This window comes from Camelus dromedarius, chromosome 14, assembly GCF_036321535.1.
Source record: "Camelus dromedarius isolate mCamDro1 chromosome 14, mCamDro1.pat, whole genome shotgun sequence".
Classification (NCBI taxonomy): Eukaryota; Metazoa; Chordata; class Mammalia; order Artiodactyla; family Camelidae; genus Camelus; species Camelus dromedarius.
In genome coordinates, this window is record NC_087449.1 from 62,726,338 (window position 1) to 62,746,632 (window position 20,295).

The 20,295-nt window shown below is 40.8% G+C and overlaps 1 protein-coding gene across 10 annotated transcripts in view; it reads right to left on the reverse strand.

The window, feature by feature from the left end:
* VPS13D (vacuolar protein sorting 13 homolog D) overlaps nucleotides 1-20,295 on the reverse strand; it is a 225,175-nt gene that overhangs the window by 121,656 nt on the left and 83,224 nt on the right. For 8 of the 10 annotated variants that reach the window (XR_010383976.1, XM_031464090.2, XM_064494047.1 and 5 more), the window contains 12 exons: nucleotides 16,884-16,989; nucleotides 15,722-15,874; nucleotides 13,721-13,856; nucleotides 12,589-12,636; nucleotides 10,946-11,096; nucleotides 10,645-10,855; nucleotides 7,361-7,608; nucleotides 5,692-5,883; nucleotides 5,259-5,385; nucleotides 3,502-3,644; nucleotides 571-701; nucleotides 160-335 (listed from right to left, as the gene is read on the reverse strand). Coding sequence is in view for 9 of the 10 variants with exons in the window: in XM_031464090.2 (XP_031319950.2) it covers nucleotides 160-335; nucleotides 571-701; nucleotides 3,502-3,644; nucleotides 5,259-5,385; nucleotides 5,692-5,883; nucleotides 7,361-7,608; nucleotides 10,645-10,855; nucleotides 10,946-11,096; nucleotides 12,589-12,636; nucleotides 13,721-13,856; nucleotides 15,722-15,874; nucleotides 16,884-16,989 (1,822 nt within the window). In the remaining variant the exon portion in view is untranslated. The remainder of the gene's footprint in view (nucleotides 1-159; nucleotides 336-570; nucleotides 702-3,501; nucleotides 3,645-5,258; nucleotides 5,386-5,691; nucleotides 5,884-7,360; nucleotides 7,609-10,644; nucleotides 10,856-10,945; nucleotides 11,097-12,588; nucleotides 12,637-13,720; nucleotides 13,857-15,721; nucleotides 15,875-16,883; nucleotides 16,990-20,295) is intronic. The other 2 variants (XM_064494046.1, XM_031464087.2) reach the window with 1 other exon arrangement.

Sequence of the window (20,295 nt, forward strand, 5' to 3'; positions counted from 1 at the left end):
AAACATATGTGCTCATTTCATGAAGAGTCTTACTATCTACTACTTACTATTTATAGTTTTATAAATATCTGAAATTTATATGGTATTTACAGCTTACTATTTACGTTACCATACCTCAAACAAGGCTACTTTTTGTCTAAATATTGTCTCTGAACTTACCTCATGTTGATATGGAAGGAATTATTCTTGTTAACTTCAAAGCCTCCAGACCAAATACAATTGGGAACATCCATCAATCTGACACATAAGAGCTGATCATAGTCATTCCGGGGCCAGTGGAACACCACACTGGAACCAGGAAGGGTGGAAATGTAACCTTCAGGATTAGCTGTTCCCTAAAACACACAGGATCACTGGCTTTAGTCAACAAGTCAAGTAAAGACAGCAAATGTTTACTGAGGATCTACTCTGAATCTTGCTCTCTACCAGGAGCTATTTACGGTACCAAAGGCATAAAATGGTTACTCACACCAAAAAACTTAGTGTTGATGGGGGGAGATAAGCCCTGACATTAAAATTCACTGTGCTGTTAGAGAAGCACTAGCCATTCTCCAAAAGCAAACTGCTTACCTGTCCCCTGGCAAATTCCCTCTGTGCAAATGCAAGTTTGTGAGATGACTTATTATCTAACAGGTAACGGGGGGCAAAGATGACCATACAGGTGTCAATATATCGACCTCGGCCTTTCTTGACATCAATACCTACAAATAACAAGAACCACTTCCGTAAATAAATCAGGAGGGAAAAAAATGCGTGGTTTAAATAAATTAAACAGACTTCACAATTGCTTAGTTTCTATGAGAAAACAACTGTAGCACAGAGAGAGGCTGTCAAGCCTTACCAAAAATGGAATGAAAACAGCAATTGCACTCAAAGTATTATTCTTTATTCCCCTTTAGGCCTTTACAAGTCTCCATGGCAACATCAGTATCCCCATAATTCCTAGCTTCTTCACCAAGTGCGTACAATCAGAATAGCAACTAAAACACACAGATGTTTGGTCACAAGATACCTTTGGTTTCCATTTATGAAACTGACTACTATGAGTTTATGTGATACATTTCTGCTTACATATGGGACACAAAATTTCCTCCTCTTATAGCATGTAACAGAAATTTCATATTACTTAGTTGGACTCTGCAACTTCCCTAAACTCAATTAACTCTTCCAGTATTTCTTTCAGCCCACTGTCTAAGAATCCAGCTCAAACATAATGCTAAATATTATAGAATATTATAGAAATACCATAGAATTTATTCCTTCATACGATAAATATTTTCAGCACCAAAACATGTACTGGGAAAAAAAGCAAACAAAACACTTAGGGTGTTACTTAATATAAGACTTCACATGTCTTAAAACAGCTAAAAGACTGAGCAAATCAAAAAAACAAAAATCACTGAAATTCTGTGCTTCAGAAATGCAAAGTAATGCTGGACTAGGAAGATAAACCCTACACTTTTCTGTACCATACAGAAAAGCATCGATTGTCAGAAATGAACATTATCATAGCTAGCTGATCTCAACTAATCAAAGTCCACCTATAAAAGATATGTTTGATATTATAAAAAGAGTCTACAGTATCAAGACTCAATTTTTGGGAAAAAAGTAGGTTTTTTAATTTCCTTTTTCATTTTAGATTGCCCTGGCAAACCCCTAATAAATGAATAGCTTGATAAGATCAAAATGTACAAAATCCTTCTTGTTGGAGTTACATGTGACGTTAACTGGCAAGGCCCTGCCTGGATTTTCTGCTTGGGACGATGCTTGAAACTTTCCCGATAGGGAGCTAGTTATCCATCCAATTCTTCAAAAATATTCATGTAAGAGATCCCACAAATTCCCTTGATTATACATGCCAAGATCTCATGATCCTTAAGAATTATAAAATCCTACCGGAGCCCGCTCTCTCTATTCCTTTCTTTGGTTTAACAACAAAATTCAAGTCACACTCTTATATCTAAACACAAAAGTAGTAAGTTTTAATGAATGCACCTAGCACCTAAGCTTACATGTGCACTCACTGTATATTTCCACTGGACAGCTCAATTTGCCTCCCTGCAAGAATTGTGCGGTTCCTTAGTGCCAGCTGCTTTAAAAAGCACAAGTACCATTTTCCCTCCAATCCGTACCAACCACAGCTCCCAGACAACCTGCAGCGTCTTGCTTTCATAGTTTATCAAGGACAGATACTCCAGCAGAAAACCAAACTCAGTATGAAGCAGAACTTTGCCTACTCAAGGGGTGGAGCAAACAAATGTGAGAAAAAGTAACAAAAATGGTCCTCAGCTGGAGGATCAGATAAAGTTTATTTTTTCTATTAAAAAAACTTAATGTCAACTTTAAAGGAGACACCTTCATGTCAAGGGAGAATACATGCAAATTCATATTTTAAAAAACATAAAAAGCAAACTGTACTTGGAAGAGACTCTTTTACTAATAAGCCCTCAAACGCTTAAACATATCACTGACTCCACAGGATTCAGGGAAAACAGCTTAATGATACCACCTCGATTTTTCCTTCTAGAACATGATTCTCTATACCTACACTGCCCAAAACAGTAGCCATTAGTCATACAGCACGACTTATCTTCACTAAAATGAAATAAAATGAAAACTTCAATTCCCTTGTCACATTCACATTTCTTAGTAATGTACTGTGGAGCGCACGGCAGCCACTTGCGGCCAGCGTTAACCATACTGGACGGTACAGGACAGAACATTCCTATCATCGTAGAGTGAAAATAAACGGTTCCAGGTGGCTTCCCAACATTCAGTCCTAAACAGTGCTTTGAGATCCTTGCAAATTATATACTAAAGGAAGGATACATTGCTAACATTTCAAACCTGAGACATATTTAAATGAAATTTGTCTTAACCCTTCGGACAATCTTTCCAGTGTTTCAGGCACAGCATCTTCCCTTTCACTCACCACCCACCACCTCCATAAGCTAAGCTGGCTTAGGGGCTTCTAATGACGAAAAACACCCTGTGCATTTTATTATATTTTTTGCCTCAAATGTGGACACTCAAGTCATAATTCTAATTCTAACCCAGATTTCCCCCTTATATCTGGACCAGTCACTTAACCTCTCTGCTTCGGTTTCAAGGAGAACAATGCTTCTTACCCTCTTGGGGTTTGCAAGTTTTAATGAATGCGTGGGAAATGCATGGAGGATGAAAAGCATTCTAAGTGTTCCTATTATTCCCATGAAAAGCAAGGATTCAAGCCAAACTGATCCTTCTCTGACACAGGTGAGTCTGAAATGAAACAGAGCCCCAGACCTCAAAGGGGCGGTGTTTAGGTGGCTCCTTAGATCCCCAGGAGAATAGGTCTGTGTTGATATCAGTCTAGCAGTCAAAGAACAGACACCTGACTGAACGCCAAACAAGAAAATCAGCGCCTGCAGTGAGGCCAAAATGTATGGCCAGCTTATCCCTCCAAGCCTGAAGTCATTGACCAATGGTTCTGGTTCTCCCGTTGCCCCAGATATAACCCACCAATGTTATAGATCAGCCCTGGTCGGTTTCCTTGCTGGATGACTCTCAAAGCTCGGACACCACTACCACCATCCAGTGAGAAGCCCTGACACCAGCCCGGCATGCCTTCTGGATGAATCCCCCTTCCGACTCTCATCGTGCAGCTGTGGGCAGAAAAGCAAAAATGAACACATTCATCCATAAGAAAGTCTTCTCTCCCTGTCTAATCAGGAATCACTGCTGCGGCTAGCACCCAGAATTAGAACTCTAACAGTGACTCTTCCTCACTTGCATGTGATCCCCAAACCCAGCAAGGCAATTAGTCGGTGGTCAAAACTCTATCTTAGAGGTAGCCACGTTCAGCACTGTGTGAAATGTACTGACTTCTACAACTAACCACTTTAGGAGAAAACATTATGATTCTATGAACATAAGACATGAGGAAAATGTATAGTATCTATCATTCCTCTGAAAAACAAGGATCCAGAGCAAACTGATACTTTCCTGACTCAGGTGCTTCAAGAGTTCGTGAAATACCCTGAACATATGAGAAAAGTATGTACAGAAGATGCAGCTAATGGCCCATTCTTTCAAAGACCTGGTACCACTATAAAGGCAAAGCACCATCTAGCTGGCCAGTGTCCTGTCACGGATCCTGGAATCGTTAACTCATGCTTGTGTGTTTCAGCTCTACCACTAACAAGCAATGTAGCCTTGGGCAGGTAACTCTCTCTGAGCCTCAGTTTCCTCATCTGAAAACAAAACAAGATTTCCTGCCCTGTCTAATCCATTGGGACATTGGGAGAATCTATGTGGAAATGCTTTGGGAACTATGAATTCCCTGGATAAAATAAACTGTGTTAACAAATATCAAGTCCTAAATCTAAAACTGTCAAAATCCTTTCAGAAAAATAGTGAGTCTGGGCTTGCTGACCACGTCAAGTGGCTGTGTATCTCCCACGTGGCCAGCACCCTAGTCAACCCTCTCCTGATTCCAGCACCAACCAAAAGTCCAGCCCTCCCTGGTAGACACATCTGCATCCACTGGCGTGTAAGGTCCCCTACGCCCTCCGGGAAGTCTGTAGCATAGTTCTGCAGATAACGGGGCATGGCATTTTAGCAGAGTCAGATATGCCTACGTACTTCGGCATTAAGGCTATAAACTAGAAGATGCCTGTGAAAAGCAGAATGTAAAAACCAAGAACAAACATGAATGAAAGCCCCGACCATACGTTAAAAGGATATGCCATCTAATCCTCACAACTGCTGCTCTTCCTGCCTTTAAACGTGCAATGAGCGCTCTGAGATCTTGAAATGGCACATTTGATTTCGATGGGAAAAAAAGGGATGGATTTCAAAACCTTACACAAAATGAGCTGGACCGGATTAATGAGGTGGAGGCTTTACCAAAGGGCCAGCCTATCTCCCCTCTGACACCAGCTCCTCTGCCTGCGCTGAGAGCTTCCAGGGGGATAGAAGCCATGCAGAGAAGAGAACATTAGGGTCTCTCTTCATAGGCAGAGTTACGAATAGAACTACTTCAATGCACGTAAAATAAAACTAGCTTTCGTTATAAACCAACCAAATGGTTTATTTTCAATATCAAATAACACAGAAATTAGATCCGAAAAAATCCCATTAAGTCACGGTCCTATTCCCCTGCCAAGTCAGGATGTTATCTGCAGTATATTTCTACTTACACGGATATACTATAGCCTTTGCTAATTCTTCCCTTCCCGAGGAGCTTACTTCCCCTTCCCATAAATAACTGTACTCACAGGTTTGGCTGCTCTTTGTCGGCGTAGCAGAACAAGAGTGGGCTCAGGCTCCGGGCCAGCTCATGCTCCTCAAACTGGCCTGCAGCGTCTGTCTTTGCATTGTCCTGTCTGAAGATCAGTGGTAGCCCTTCATGAAGGAGGGGAAAGTTCACATCAGTCCTACCCAGTCTGTCCAAGACAGATGCAAGTAAAGAAAGGAAAAGTAACTCATCAAGGGGTAAGCAGAGAAAACTGAATTTATTTGGTGGGCTCAGTTGTTGTCCGAAAGGACACTCTTGACCATGATTAAGCACTTCTTATGGAAGCAGGGAAGTTTCAGCAGCGTATACTGCTGAGGTAATCTGTTTGCATTGGCTCCATTTAGTTGGCTGAGCAAACAAATCCGAATTCCCATGACCAACTCCAAAGGCCTACTGGAGGCCTGTATACATACCTGTTTTGTTAATTAACCAATACGGAGCAGAAATGAAGATCTTTAAAGATCCCTCTGCTCGACACACAATCCGGATGGTGAGGTTCAGCTGCCGCCGGTTGATGTCATAGAGTCTCATTCTCACCATGTAGTTCTGGGTTCCAGGTGGAATGAGCAATTCTTTACAGAGTGGAAAATTCTCCAGGGATACCCCTAAGGAAGACACAAGCTATTGTCTTTTGAGGTTCTCGCTTCAGTTTGTCAAAACAGCCCACAGCCAAACTAAATTGGATTCCTTCCGGAAAAATCAGTATCTATGTATTCAACTGGCAAAAATCTCATTAGAATGGCCATCTTCCTTTAGCAGGAGTGAGAATAAATATGAAGCAAACCAGATGGTCTGGAAGTCACACTAGGGAGTCTGAACTGCATAATAATTAGAAGAATGAAAGTACCAAAAAGTTATCGATGATAGCTCTTAATAGTATTAAGAGTTTACTATACATCACGTCCTCAGCTGGGTCCCAGAAACCCAGTAAAGGCAAGTATAGGGTAAGGGTGAAGGTTTTCTGCAGCCTCACTGCCTGGCTTCAGATTCCCAGTCTGTCCTCACAGCTGAGTGATATGGGGCAAGCTATTTAACCTCGCTGTCTCATCTGCCAAATGGGTGTAACCACAGAATCTACTTCGTGGGCTTCCTGTTAAAAGTGATGATCCGCGTAAAGCATGAATGTGAAGATGAGGAGTCCTCGGTGTGCACACAGTGATGGGGGGTGAGAGGACACTTCCATTATACACAGGGGCTCAGTAAATATTTGTTGAAGAACTAATTAAACGTCAGAGCAAAGACCTATTTTCTTTAAAACAGACAACTAGGACTGCACTATTTTTCTTTTCTAAATTAAGCTCAAGGGTTTACATATTCAAAAACGTAAGCTTATCACTGTGGGACACATTACTGAAGTTCAATGAGTTTCAGGTTCCTCATCTATAAAATGGGGATAATGCTGTGTCTCTGCCTCAAACATCCATTGTTGTGAAAACTGAATGAGATGATGTAGTGAAATCACTTACAAACTGTAAAAAGGTAAATATCTAAGTCCTTATTATTTCAACATGACTGCAACAGCCTTAAACAGGATAATGACTCTCTACCTTGACTTCACTCATCCCTGCAACTGAAAATTACTTGATGCATTATCTGTCCCACCCCTCAACTTCTTCATCAGTAAAGTGGGACAAATAACAACTGCTGTAAGGATTACATGAGATCACGTGTGTGAAAGTATTTGACATAACGCCTGGAGTACAGCGTGTACTTAGCAAACATTTTTCCCTTCCCTGAAAAGAAGAGAGACATATGATTCCACTCATTTTACAGCTGGTAAAAAGCGTCATTTGAAGAGATGAAATGACTTCCTTTAGTTACACACCAAGTGAGCAACATAAGAGAAAAGGCTATGTTGAGTGCTTGCTGTGTAAATCTTTTGGTTTTGTTCAGTTTTTTTGTTTCGATGATTTTCCAAATTGTAAGTTTTGCTTTTTCCTTTAACTGCATAAATCCCTTGAGCTGGCTTACTGAGATGTTATATGTGCTACAACTACTCAAAAATGTTCGCCAAATAATCACAAAATATCCACTGACACTTTCACAGAATTATTATAGATAATTATTTGACTAAATCCTTACCCAGTTCAATGTTCTGGGATGTATCAGCTGTGTGGAGAGCCACTTCCTTGCCAGGTTTTAGTGTCCCATTAATTGGCATGCCTTTCACATAAAAATCAAGTTCACAAGGTAGCAAGTTGCAGATTACCACCGTTGGCAGGAGATATATGGTATGCCCAGGCTGTCTGAAAATCTGTTTTGCACTGTCAGAAAATATGTTTGAAGGCATGTAATCTGGATAATTCTCTTTCTTTATGGCCACACAAAACCTATGAAGACAAAGTGGTGTAATCAGCCTGAATGAAGACCCTGAACTTTTTCTTCTTAGCTAAGTAGGAGATAGCATAACATTAAAATGGTTCAATAATTTACTAAGAGATCTGCAGTTTTCAATCCAAACGCATTTACTAACACATAATCAAATCACAATAAAATGTACAGATTTTAAACGTTTAGTTTGATGAATCTTGACAATTACATACGCCTTTATAAATACCACCCAAAGCCAATTATAGAATATTTCTCTCACTCCAGAAAGTTCTCTCATATCCCTTTCCAATCAGTATCCTCTCCCATCATTCAAGCAACCACTTTCCGACATTTATCATCATAAGGTAATTAATTGTACCTGTTCTTGAACTGCTTGTAAACAGAATGATACAGTATGTACTACTCTCTGTGTTTGGGTTTTTTTTGCATAGCATTAAGTTTAAACAAGACTCAGCCATGTTATTGTATGCATCAGTATTTGATTCATATGCAATTGTGTGAATATACCATTTTTTAAAAATTCATGGTCCTGCTGATAATCAATTGCATCGGGTTGTATCTCCAGATCAATTTCGTGAGAACGGAAATCCTAACAATACTGAGTCTTCCAATCCACGAACTTGCTTATATCTTTCCACTTAGTAATCACGTTTTCTTTAGTATCTTTCAGCAAGGTTTTGTAATTTCTAGGGTAGAAGACTGGTACATCATTCCTTAGACTGATTCCTGAATTTTTTTTCCTGATGCTCTTGTAAGTGATATTTTAAATCATATTCTCTAATTTTTCACAGCTAGAATATAAGCATATAACTGATTTCTATAGGTTGACCTTGAATCCTGAAATCTGGATAAATTTATTAGGTCTCACAATTTTTTTTTTTGCATTTATGAAGCTGATCTGATGCCTTTTATCTTCAGTTTGTTAATATGATGAATTAGACACATTCATCGATCTTCAAATGTTAAGCTAATCTTATATTACTGGAATAAACCTCACGTGCTGGAGTTTATTTGGTAATATTTCGTTAAGAATTTTTGCATATCTTCATGGAGGAATGTTGGCTTATAGCTTTTTTATTTAGTATTAAATTTATTTATTTTTTAATTGAGGTATATGATTTTCAATGTTGTGCTTCAGGTGTACAGCAAAGTGATTCAGTTATACACACACATGTATCTTTATTCTTTTTTGACTTTCTTTTTTTCGTAATAAGTATATCAGTTTTGGCATCAGGGATATGCTGAACTCATAAAATAAGTCAGAACTGTTCTATTCTCCTCTACTTTCTGAGTGTGCATTGAGCTGGTATTTCTTCCTTAAAATGCCTGGTAGAATTCACTAGTGAAGTTATATGGTCCTAGAATGTTCTTTGTAAAGACTTTCTATTACAAATTAAATTTCTTTTATAGATATTGGGTTATTTGGATTTTCTATTCTTTGTGTTAGTTTTGGCAGCGTTTTTCAAGAAATTTGCCATTCCAGTGTGGAATTTATTTGCATAAAACTGCTCATGACATCTTCCACGCCTTTGAAAAAATCTGTAGGATCTATAATAATGTCTCCCTTTTTCATTCCTTATAATGGTCGTTTGCTTTTTCTCTCTTTTCACCATGACTGGTCTTATTAGAGGTTTATTAAAATTATGAATCTTTTCAAAAAGCCCATTTTGACATTATTAATTTTTTCCTATTATTTATTTTCTACTTCCTTGATTTCCATATTTATTTATCCTTCCCCATTTCTCTGTATTTAGCTTGTTCTTCTACCTTAACATAGAATTTTAGATCAGTGATTTTACATCTTCCTTATTCTCTAACATGAGCATTAAAAGCTATCTATTTCCTTTTAGAATGGCTTTTACTGCATCCCCCACATTTTAATATGTCTGGTTTTTATTATTAATCATTTTGAAATATTATTTCCTTTGTGATTTCTTTTTTGACCCATGGGTTATTTAGAAATGTATCATTTAATTTCCAAATATTTGGGTTTTGTAAGCATCTTATTGTTACTGGTTTCTGGTTTAATTCTATTGTAATCATAAAATACACTGTGTGGGGTTTCAATTCTTTAACATTTACTGAACTTTCTTTTATGGCCCAGTAGATGGTCTCTCTTGATGAATGTTTCACAAACACTTGAAATAAATGTGCAACCTGGAGTTGTTAGTTAAAGTGCTTTATAAACACCAATTGTGATAAGCTGGATTAATAATAATAACACTGTTCAAATCCTTTTTATATCTTTATTGTTTTCATTTGTTTGTTTTATAAACTACTGAGAGGGAAGTGTTAACGTCACTAATTATGTCTGTGTATTTTTGTCTATTTCTCCCTCTAGTCTGTTAACAACTGGCGAATCTGGATAAAGGGTATCCTGGAATTTAAGTTCTTCGTGTACCTCCTCTATAAGTGTAAACTAAATGAATGCCTGCCTTTGTTATAAAGGAAACTAAAGCTGATCATCTCGAATCTCAAAAGTTTAAAGTCTAAGTTTAGAAGGATCTGACAAGTGCAATCCAGTAATTTTCCTAACATTGAATCTAGTAACATATTACTTACACTCTTCAGAAGGGGAAAACAGGAGTCTAAATGATTAATTTTGTCAAAGTCCCCAGGAGAAGTCAGAACCAGGTGCATGACCCTTCATCCAAAGTCCTTTGCAATCTGTCATTTGAAAAACTCCCAACCCCAGGATTTTCCTGCTTCCCAATTTAGGAATGGGAACTGGTAATATTTTTTTCTCCCCTCCCTGCATGTCTCCTCTTTATGCTGATGCAGGCAGACATGTTTCTAATCGTACAGTGTGAGTAGTGGGTTTGTGGTTGTTCCTCCCATCAACATTAGATGACAAGCAACAACCACACTCCCACCAAGGGTTACCCCTTGAATTCTTACGAACTCTTAACACAAGAACGTAAGGAATAAGAAATTTAGGGTTTTAAACAAGCACAATTGAATTACTCAGGGTCCTTAGGGAAAGAATGAAGAACAAAAATGGCAAAATTTACATGCCACTGCTGCACCACGCATACCTGAAGAATCGGCTTTTCTCCGTGTCCATGGAGTGGCACTCTCGTTTGCTGCTACTAACCTCTGCAGTCTTCACCACATTGGTCCAATGAATAGGAGCCTTACAGAAAAACACACCCAACCCTTTAGGCCTGGCCTGCAGCCGCCAAGAAGTGAGGTGTAAAGGCACAGCGAATGAGTCGCCTGGCATGACAGCGGGAAGCACCACGGGCTCTGCCACAGAAATCAGTGTTAGTGCTTTCAGGCGTGGTCCCCGCCCCAAAGTCCGTCTCAGGGTAAAAGGAAGATGATGTCCAAACTTACTGTCTGGAGCTGATGGGCTGTCCAGTCTTAGCTCCATGGGAGTCTCAAGCCTGTTCTTCACAATGAGGGCCGATCGGACAGTGATCACTTTCCGAGCGCTGCCTTCCATAGTCACCGCGAAGACGACTCGGACGGGCGGGAGCGAAGAGAACTGTGAAAGAGAGAAGTGAAAAGAGAGTAACTGTGCTTTTGAAACACACGCAAAATACAACACTGCCGACTGGAAGGCCTAAATCAAAAGCATCTTATTACTGCCATAGCTCCTCAGTGAAAGGAGTCATTAAGCCCTAAAACCACTCCACTTTAACAGGAGTGAATATCCTGTAAGTACACACTATTGTAACAGCCAGTTCTAAAGAGTTGCTTGTATCGGTCGGCGTTTCACAGGAAGGACAACTTTTTTTCTAAACGTCATAAAACGTAGTCAATATGCCCATACACTATTGTTTGACTGCCTATAAGAAACATTGTATCTCTAAGAGCTTTAAAAACAAACCTCTTCTTCTTCTGTTCTGTTAAATAATCCTTTTTTTTTTTTTTTAATGAAGAGAACACCAAAGTTCAGAAACTCAAGATATGGAGGGAAATCATTTATTTCTGGTCTTGGGTGCAGCCACTACTGTCTTTATCACCATATGTTCATTCACACATTCAACACATTTTGAACTACTACCATGGGACAGGAATTTTCTTTTTTTAAGTAAAAAAATTCCACCTTAGGTATACTAAAAAGATTTCCAAAAATACTGTTCTTAGAACAAGTATCCAGAACATACTGATGATGCTTCTTTTCGCTTTTTTTTTTTAATTAGAATTCTCAGTTTTTGTTTTTTTTCAAGTTGAAGTACAATTACAATGTGTCCTAACCCTAATGCTTTTTTATTGGAAAAACAAATGACACAACAACCCAAGCTTTCCACACTGCCAACTTTTTAATTAAAACTAACAGTATGCAAAAACCAACCTATAAACAATCAAATGAAGAGCTCCATGTTTTGAACCAAAGCTTCTAGAAGTCTCAGTGAAAAGGCACACTACAGTCTTCTAGAGTTTTTTTAGAGGGACACACTCATCACCAAAGCTTCCACAGACCCAGCTCAGCAAAGCCCCAGAAGAGCCGAGGCCCAATAACAATTGTTTTAAATCTTGATCTTGTCGTCTCCAAGCTCAACTGAATTTCACATTTTAAAACTTGCTATCCTCAGCGAGAAGAAATTATAAGCAAAAACCTGAAAATAGCTTTTTAATGTCATCTTGTAGTGATGTTTCAAAAGCCAAATGGGGGGAAAAAATCTGACTAGTTTTTCATTCTTATTTACTTTCATAACCTTTGGACCAAAACCTATGAAATATTTATAGCCATACAAAGGTTAATTTATATTTAACTTAGAAAGAAAAGGAGGCCTTGGACCAAAACAATTGCCTTTTCTCTTCCTTCCCTATAATATTCAGTCTCACATACCAAGTTAGGGGAAAACATTTTCTTGCAGGTTCTTATAAACGGAAGGTAATCATTCATAGAAAAAGAAAACAATAATTCCAAACACAGAGTCCAGTGATTGTCAAGAACTATACATCCATGTATGGTTCAGGCACAGTGTGTAAACTCAATAAACACAGTGACACGGGAAAGTCATACTCACATAAACCTGGGGATGAATAATATTTGTTCTGCTGCTTGGGCTGCCAATCTAAGAAAAATTCCAAAAGTCAGAGAGTCAGTACAGTCCTAACATTACAGGCATCATTAAATTCAGTGACAATGTAATTTGCTTGAAAGGTGTTTATAAATAATCTTAGGTAAAGTGTGGTCTACTATGAAGAGAAAATATCTTAGAAGGTAAGGGAAAAGCAATATTCATCTCACAACCATTTAATATATACAGATTTTCTCCAGAATGCATCAACACAATAAAAAGGTATCTCTCAGGGGCTTAGTCCTTTTATTACTGGACATGAACTTAGGCAGAAAAGTAATCTTGAAAGAAAATTTATTTTTCTAAGAAACCTGGGCACAACAGAGGAAAAGCGGAAAGAACAGTGCTCTCCAAAAATATTTTTCTTGAAGCAAGCAAGCATGAGGAAAGCTACATTATCTCTGCAGATCTGTGTTTTCCCACTCATCACTGGCTACCCACAAATGAGTGGTTACCTATGAAGTACGGCTGAGACCCAGGCGAGAGCATCCACAGTGGCTGATACAGCGGCTGGCACGCTAGCCCCCACCTGCACAGTCTAGTCAGGCATGCCACCTGCTAGCACTCCCCAGGCTGGCCCTCCAGCCCCTAGAACCACAGGCTGCGTAAAATCGGGTGAAAGGACGTGTGATCAGAAAATAAACAACAATGGACATCTGTCTCTATGCCAGAGAGGAGGATTTGGAGACACAGAGCTAGAAGGATCAAGGAGCAGCATCATAAGGAGTATAAAGAAGACACTATATAAAGAAAGGGTAAAAATAAAGCCAATACGTGTTTGGCAGACTCATAACCTGCTGGGTGGTCCAGGTGAGTATAAAACCAATCTGTACGGGGAGGGTATTATGTGTTAATGCTAATTTTACATCTTATTTTTCTACTAAAACTAACCATTGGCTGGCTTGTCTATATAGTTGTAGGCATTGATAACCCAAAATAATCTTAGGTATTCTTCCCAGTGCTAGGAGAAATAAAGAACAAGAAAATTTCACTAGAGCAAGGCTATTACAGGCCTGTCTGCCTGCCTGGTTTCTTTAAGGGGGCGCGGCCACCGAACACCCTTTCCACAGCCACACACCATAGAGGAAGATGAATTCTTATCTGGCGCCGCATATCGGAAAAAGGTCCCGACTTTGTCCACAGAAACTGGGCTCACTTGCTCCCAGCCATTCACTCTAACTTGCAGTTGATGAATCCGGAGGTCATGGGTGTGTCTGTCAGGCAGAACACAGAAAAAGACCTTAAGCACAATCCAAGCAAGAGAGGGGAAGCAGACGCAAAGACTGGAATCGGATTTACTGTATAATGACATTAAAAACCCGGCTGGCTAATAAGCCTTTTGGTGGTTACCTAATGCAAGGGAAATCAAGAGAACATTTTAACTGAGTCTTATACTTAAAACAAAACTGCAAGATCTATAAAGCCCAAGCAAGAGTGGCATCAGCCCTCCTTTGGTGCAAACCAAGTGAATCTTGAGAACTAGCTCAGGTCTCTCCCCCACTAACCTCTACCTCAACCTTTATGAAATGATGACGTCAGCTAACAGTGTTTCAGTGGGGTAGTAAAAAGGCTACACTGGCAATTTAATAACGTAACCATACTCTTGGAAATGCATAAAACAGCACTTTCTCCTTGGTTCTTTTGTGGAATCTCCTACTTCTCTCAGGACACACTCAGTCACTCAGCTTCAGTCCTATAAGAACACAGGCAGGTTAATGAGAGACAGAGCCCTCAGTCCCGGGGCTGAAACGCTCAGCTGACACCACAGTAGAAGGCAGCGGGCAGACCAGGAGGAACAGGAGGAAATTGCACATTTAATTCTATTTTAGATTTTGCCTAATTCAAGCCAGAAGCCTGAAATGGGGAACTGGATTTGAGGCTGACAGGAACGGGGAAGGGAGGAGGGAGGCAGGGAGTGGGGTACAGTATGCCAGAGGGGGAAAAGCCAGAGAAGGCATTTATTTTGAGAAATTCAAGCAGAACAGTGGGACTTGAAATGGGTTACAGAACACAGAAACTAAAATGGAAACGACAAAAAAAGGCCAAACCCCTTCTGATACAAGAAGCAGTGCTTACTAAGAAATCCAGTCACAGCTCTATAATGAGCTTCTCGGGGAACTTTGTGGAACACCACTCACCACTCATCCTTGGAAATTCTAATGTGGCTTCCAGGCACATGTGCCCAGTACTGCAGTTCTTTAAACTATTTTTCTCCTGAAAAATCACTGGAGGCCCACAAGTTCAGAATTCTTGGTGCTAGGGAGTATGTGCACTGATGCGGAGCAAGGCAGAAGGGAGAAGTGTCTGACTCAGGAGCAGGTTTGCACACACACAGACTTAAAGCACCATGAGCATGTATGACCACAGAAGGCTGAAGCCAATCTCTTGAATTTCAGATCATAAGGCTCAAACACTAAAATCTTAACCCATTCACTATCCACTGGACAGCCCTTCCACTTCAAAATGTTTGCAAATAAAAGAACATTTTATTACACATTTTAAGATATCTCAGTAACCAGACACAGCGTTCTTTCACATTTATTCCCGTCCTTCGGCTGGCTACTTTAAGAGTGCCAGCAGCTAGCGGTCTGCCCAGATGAGTTATTCGTACTTAGAATCAGAATATCTTCTCACTACTGGCTCTGCTTGCTGAAACTGCTATGTGGCACATATCTTAAAACTGAAACCAACATGCTTTGATAGCTTTTAAGAATGCCATGGCACCACAACATCACGAAAGCCAGGCTAGGATGCAGTGAACTGGAGTGTTATGATCTGTCTACGCTTCAACCAAATTACTTCTATGGAACACACAGGTTATCACCTCACCTGTCTAACAAAGGGATAATTAAAATGGAAAGAAATGTATTTCCAAGATAGCAGGACAGTCATATTTTTTTAAAGGAAACACTGATTTTCCAAATACCTTTTAATAATAAAACATTAAAATCATTAACAAAGGAAAAGTGGAAAGGCAAGACACTAGGGACAATTATTTATACCATAAGAATAATTGTTCCTAGGGTTTTGCCTCTAATGTATATATACATATTGAGGCAAACAATGAACCATGTTTTACCTGTGTCTTAACTTTCCTCTTGCTTCAAATTCAAAGGGAATCTCTTCACCTGTAAGGACTTCCCGCCACTCGCTAACATTGTGAGCATCATCAAGAAATGTTCCGGTCCCTTCTGGAACTACGCCTGGACTCCCACTGTGAGACAGCGCAGCCCTGGAACCAAATCAGATGACACCAGCTAGGCTCTCTTTCTCTCTACCTCCCTCTCACACAGAACTCAATTCATAGCAACAGGCCACGTAACCTGGCTGTCAAAGATGACCTGAAAGGTCAATAACACAAGTTATCTTTGTGATCAATCACAACTTACTTGAAACTTTAGAAACAGCTCAAAGCTATCGCCACATGGTCACGTGCCTCCAGCAGCAGAGTCTGGCACACAGGGGGCTACATAAACTAAGTCATGGCTTTTAACAGTAGTATTTACGTGACTATTTAGAATTTAACAGATGTGAATTGTTTTCAAAAAAGCAAAAATGTCTCCTCTAGAGTGTTATCATACATACTTGGTGGAGGCAGGAGAAATACGGTCTCAAATCAGTTGATCCTGTTACTCATTTCATACACTTCATTACCTAAATTGGAAAGGTCAGCCTGCATTTGGAAAGTTGAGCCAAGGTCTGAACAGGCAGAAAGCTGTTAGAGAATGTTCTCACTTGGCTTAGGTAAATTCTCATTTGTTCCCCTAACTCCACCCAATTCCATCTGGACTTAAGTATGTTTAAGGTTTGGAAGATAATTCTTATATGGTGGGGGGGGGGTAGAGGAAGGATTTGAGAGGTGTTTTCAAAGCAGTTTTGGAAGAAAAATGGGAAAAACATTTGGTTTAATAACCACACAAAGCTTATTTTAAAAGGGGGAATGGAATGGGGACCAAGAAGAAAGGATGGAGTGAGTTTTCTTTCACATCCTTAATTTGCTCAACTTTTACTTTAAAAACAATGGACACCAAGATCAAAATCACAATTTGGATATTTCAGACTCAAGACTTGTTTCTCTGACTGCAGACTCTACACAGAACCAGAATTCCCATCATAAATCTCAGCAAGACAGCAAGTTATTGATTCAAACAGAATCAACCTCGAGAGCCTCAAGAAGGGCCCGCCTTGCTGTGCTGGGCTGGAACACAGGAGCCCCTGGTGGCAGACTCAGTGCTCCTTACCTGGTGGGCGTGGTGGTCAGCGTGGCAAACCACAAAGTGCAGCCTGTGTGATTCCTCAGAGCGAAAGGGACAAAAGGCTGCCGGCGTTTGGGGGCCTTCACCTCTGCTGTGAGCAAACACAAGGCCGTTAGCATGTGCCTCTACCTGTGTGGCAGACAGCCTCCCCAAACCTGGAGACAGTGCCCCAAACTGCCTCTTGTGCAAAGGGGCTGAAGGTGGAGAGAAAGAGGAACCACCACAGGTGTGTTGACAGGAGTGGGGTATCACTGTGTATTCCAGTGCCTTAGGTGACTTAGTCCCCTGACAATGGGCTGTGCCGTGTGACCACTCCCACCCAGCAGCTGTCCCACAACTCCACAGGCCTCATCTTAGAAGGAGTCGCCAGACCTCATACGGCTGGCATTAGACAAGAAAGAGTAATGAATCCCCACTACTCCCAAGAAATACATTCTAAACAGATAACCCAAATTGTAACAACACAAACGTATCGCAGGCACTTGCTTACACTTTGTCTGAAATACCTGTACTTTAAGGAAGCCTCCCTTTATATGAGCTACGTTGGAATCATATTATGCATATTATAACAAAATAAAAACATTCTTCCCTATCTCTTATAGGAATAGCTGTGGTTTTTTTCCTCCCTGGAAGATCAGAAATACACTATCCCAAAGCTTTTTAAATGAAACTTTTAGCTCATTTTTTTTTGCACAGATATCACCACCCTCTGCTGTAAGGCAGGGACCACTATGGAGACTACAGAAGGAGGACAAAATATAACTTCTTTCACAAAATAGCTTCTAATCGAGGAAACTGGAAAGAAACAGTGATCAATATAAGTAATCAGATTCCAGGGAGAGTCTGACCTGACTCCAGACCCTGTCAGAAATCAGACTGAGGAACAGTCTCCCGGGCCCGGGCTGCCTGGGGACCCACGTGCCCGTCTCGCAGCCTGCTGCTCGCTCCGGCTCCTCCCAGGGCTTGCACTTCCTCTACCAGCCACACACACAAAGGGGGAGGTGGCACTGGGACCACAAAGGCAGCGGCCACCCGGTGGCCAGAGCCTCCTGGCTGATGTGCTCACAGGTCACAACCACACACGCTCCACCAAGAAAAAAGGGCGCGGCCCAGTCTCACTATGTGTCCAGCTTTACAGCACAGAGTCAGCCTAAGAAAGCCCAGGACCCGCATGGTCTGCAGCTGTGGAGAAAATGACATCTAGAAGTGACTGCAACTGCCCATTGAGAACGCCACATTCAAAATTCAGTTCACTCCCCAGGAGCACGTGTTTCCTGCCAGCACAGCCGAGAAGGCGAACTGCACCAGGGCCCGCCTCTCCGGCCTCTCGAGTCCGGCACAGGGAAGCGTCCTGACAGCGCCAGGCCTCTTCAAGAGTCATTGCTTTTTTTGTTTTCCCTTTGTAGCTTCTAAAGTTTTCACAAGTTAGTGCTCTAAACACTGCAAAACAAGCCATTTCAGGATAAGGCAAGTTCTTCTTTTTGGTGAGGACAACGGCTCAGGGGAGTCTAAATACATGAGTAGTCTCCAGAGTGTTCCTACAATTTCGTGGTTGGTTTTCAGATACTCCAAATACTTCTTAAGATAATCTCAGGCTAGACTATGCCCATTTCTCATCCTAATGGCCTCACTTAGTTCCCAAGGTTTGCTTAAAAAACCAGTGTTCATTAAGTTGAAAATTAAGGAGTAGCTGTGAGGCTGCTGACAAGAGCAGAGGGGGAGTAAAAAATTTAAGAGCTGTCTGCAGGGTAAACAGCACTCACTGTGGCACCTTGAAAGGCACCTCCCTCTCCATGAGTGAGAGAGCTGCTTTATTACAGCAGATAAAGGACCCAGGAGGAAAAGAAGCCAGATGTGCTTTCATATCCCACTGTGCGCCAGACTCTGAGTTTCCATTTGCAAATTAGATTTAAAAAGAACAGGTGGCAAATGGCTTTGATCACGTTGTAACACAGAATAAAGTGCTAGGAATCCATATAAAGACATTCACGAGTATATTGCTTTGTAATTAAATCGCCTCCATAGGCACACTGCTAAGGTCCCCAAGCTTCTTGTCCTGATTACACAAACCAGCGCAGACTTCAGCAACCTACCTCTCTGAGGATAAAAATACATGGAATGCCCACAAATCTAAACCCAGCTCCAGGGGACAGACTTGACATCTTCCACACTGGGGTCCAAATCAACTGTGTACTTGCCTGAGAAGGAAATTCCCAAGTCCATCAAAGGAACAGTACTCCCTGGTGGCCTCAGAAAACCTCCTCTAGTGACCAGACCTAATTGATTCATAGGCTGAAAGAACCCAAAGTTCCTCACGTCCAAGTTTAGCTTAAATGGCTCCAGCTGAGGAAATGGCTACCCCTGTGGACTCGCTACCCAGGGTAACCTGGCCCTTATGAACAGTGTGGGGTTTCATGCTGTATGAACAGCTCAGTCTATCAGAAAGAACCTGGTTTATTAACCATAAGAAATAAAGTCCCAGGTCTGCTACTAGCTAGTCATGTGAATAAAGGCAAATTACTTAGTCTCTCTGAGCCTCTGTCCTCACCAGCTAAACAAGGATAATGCTGTACTGAGGAGGGTGGTGGTATAGCTCATTGGCAGGGCAAGTGCTTAGTGTGCACAAGGTCCTGGGCTCAATCCCTAGTACCTCCATTAAGGGGGCAGGGAGGACTAACACTCTGCTCAGCCCAAAAGATTAAATAACAGAGAAAAGCTTATAAGTATAAATCCACGAATAAGTGAAGATTCAATCATAGGCTTCATGAGCCCTCCCCACAAACATCCATCCTGGTAAAACCTTCCAGGAAAAACAACAGTACTATCCCCACACATTAATATCTCTGTTCTGAACTCCTAGCAGAAGCAGCTCAAAAGGCCATTTTTATAAAATATATCATGACCCATGATCTGGTGGTGTTAGCCAAGTAAACATAAATCATTCAGATTAAATTGCACTCCTTCAAACAAATGAAGGACTGGACATCTTGGGATTCTAATTCCTTGATGCTATGATGTTTTCCTTTCATATTTACTTACCACTTAAATTCTCAAGGAAACTTAAAGGGTCAGAGACAGAAATAACATCCCCTTTTCTACTTCCTAAGCACTTCGCTTCTTAAGAAAGTAAGATTTGTATCTAAGCAATTATTTACCGGAAACATTTCTCTTAGCTCTATTCCTGATCGTCACAGCTCCGACAGAGCCCCCTGCATTACCACAGGACTAAATACTCTCCGAGCATTCTGTAAACAAGGACTTGCAGGACTGCCTGATGGAGGATGGTTTTCTTCCATTTATTTGCTTTTCAATATGAGACATCACCTCTAACTGACACTGGATGTTTCTGCATCATACATTGTGGAGTTGATTCCATTTCCACTAAGGGTTAAAGCAA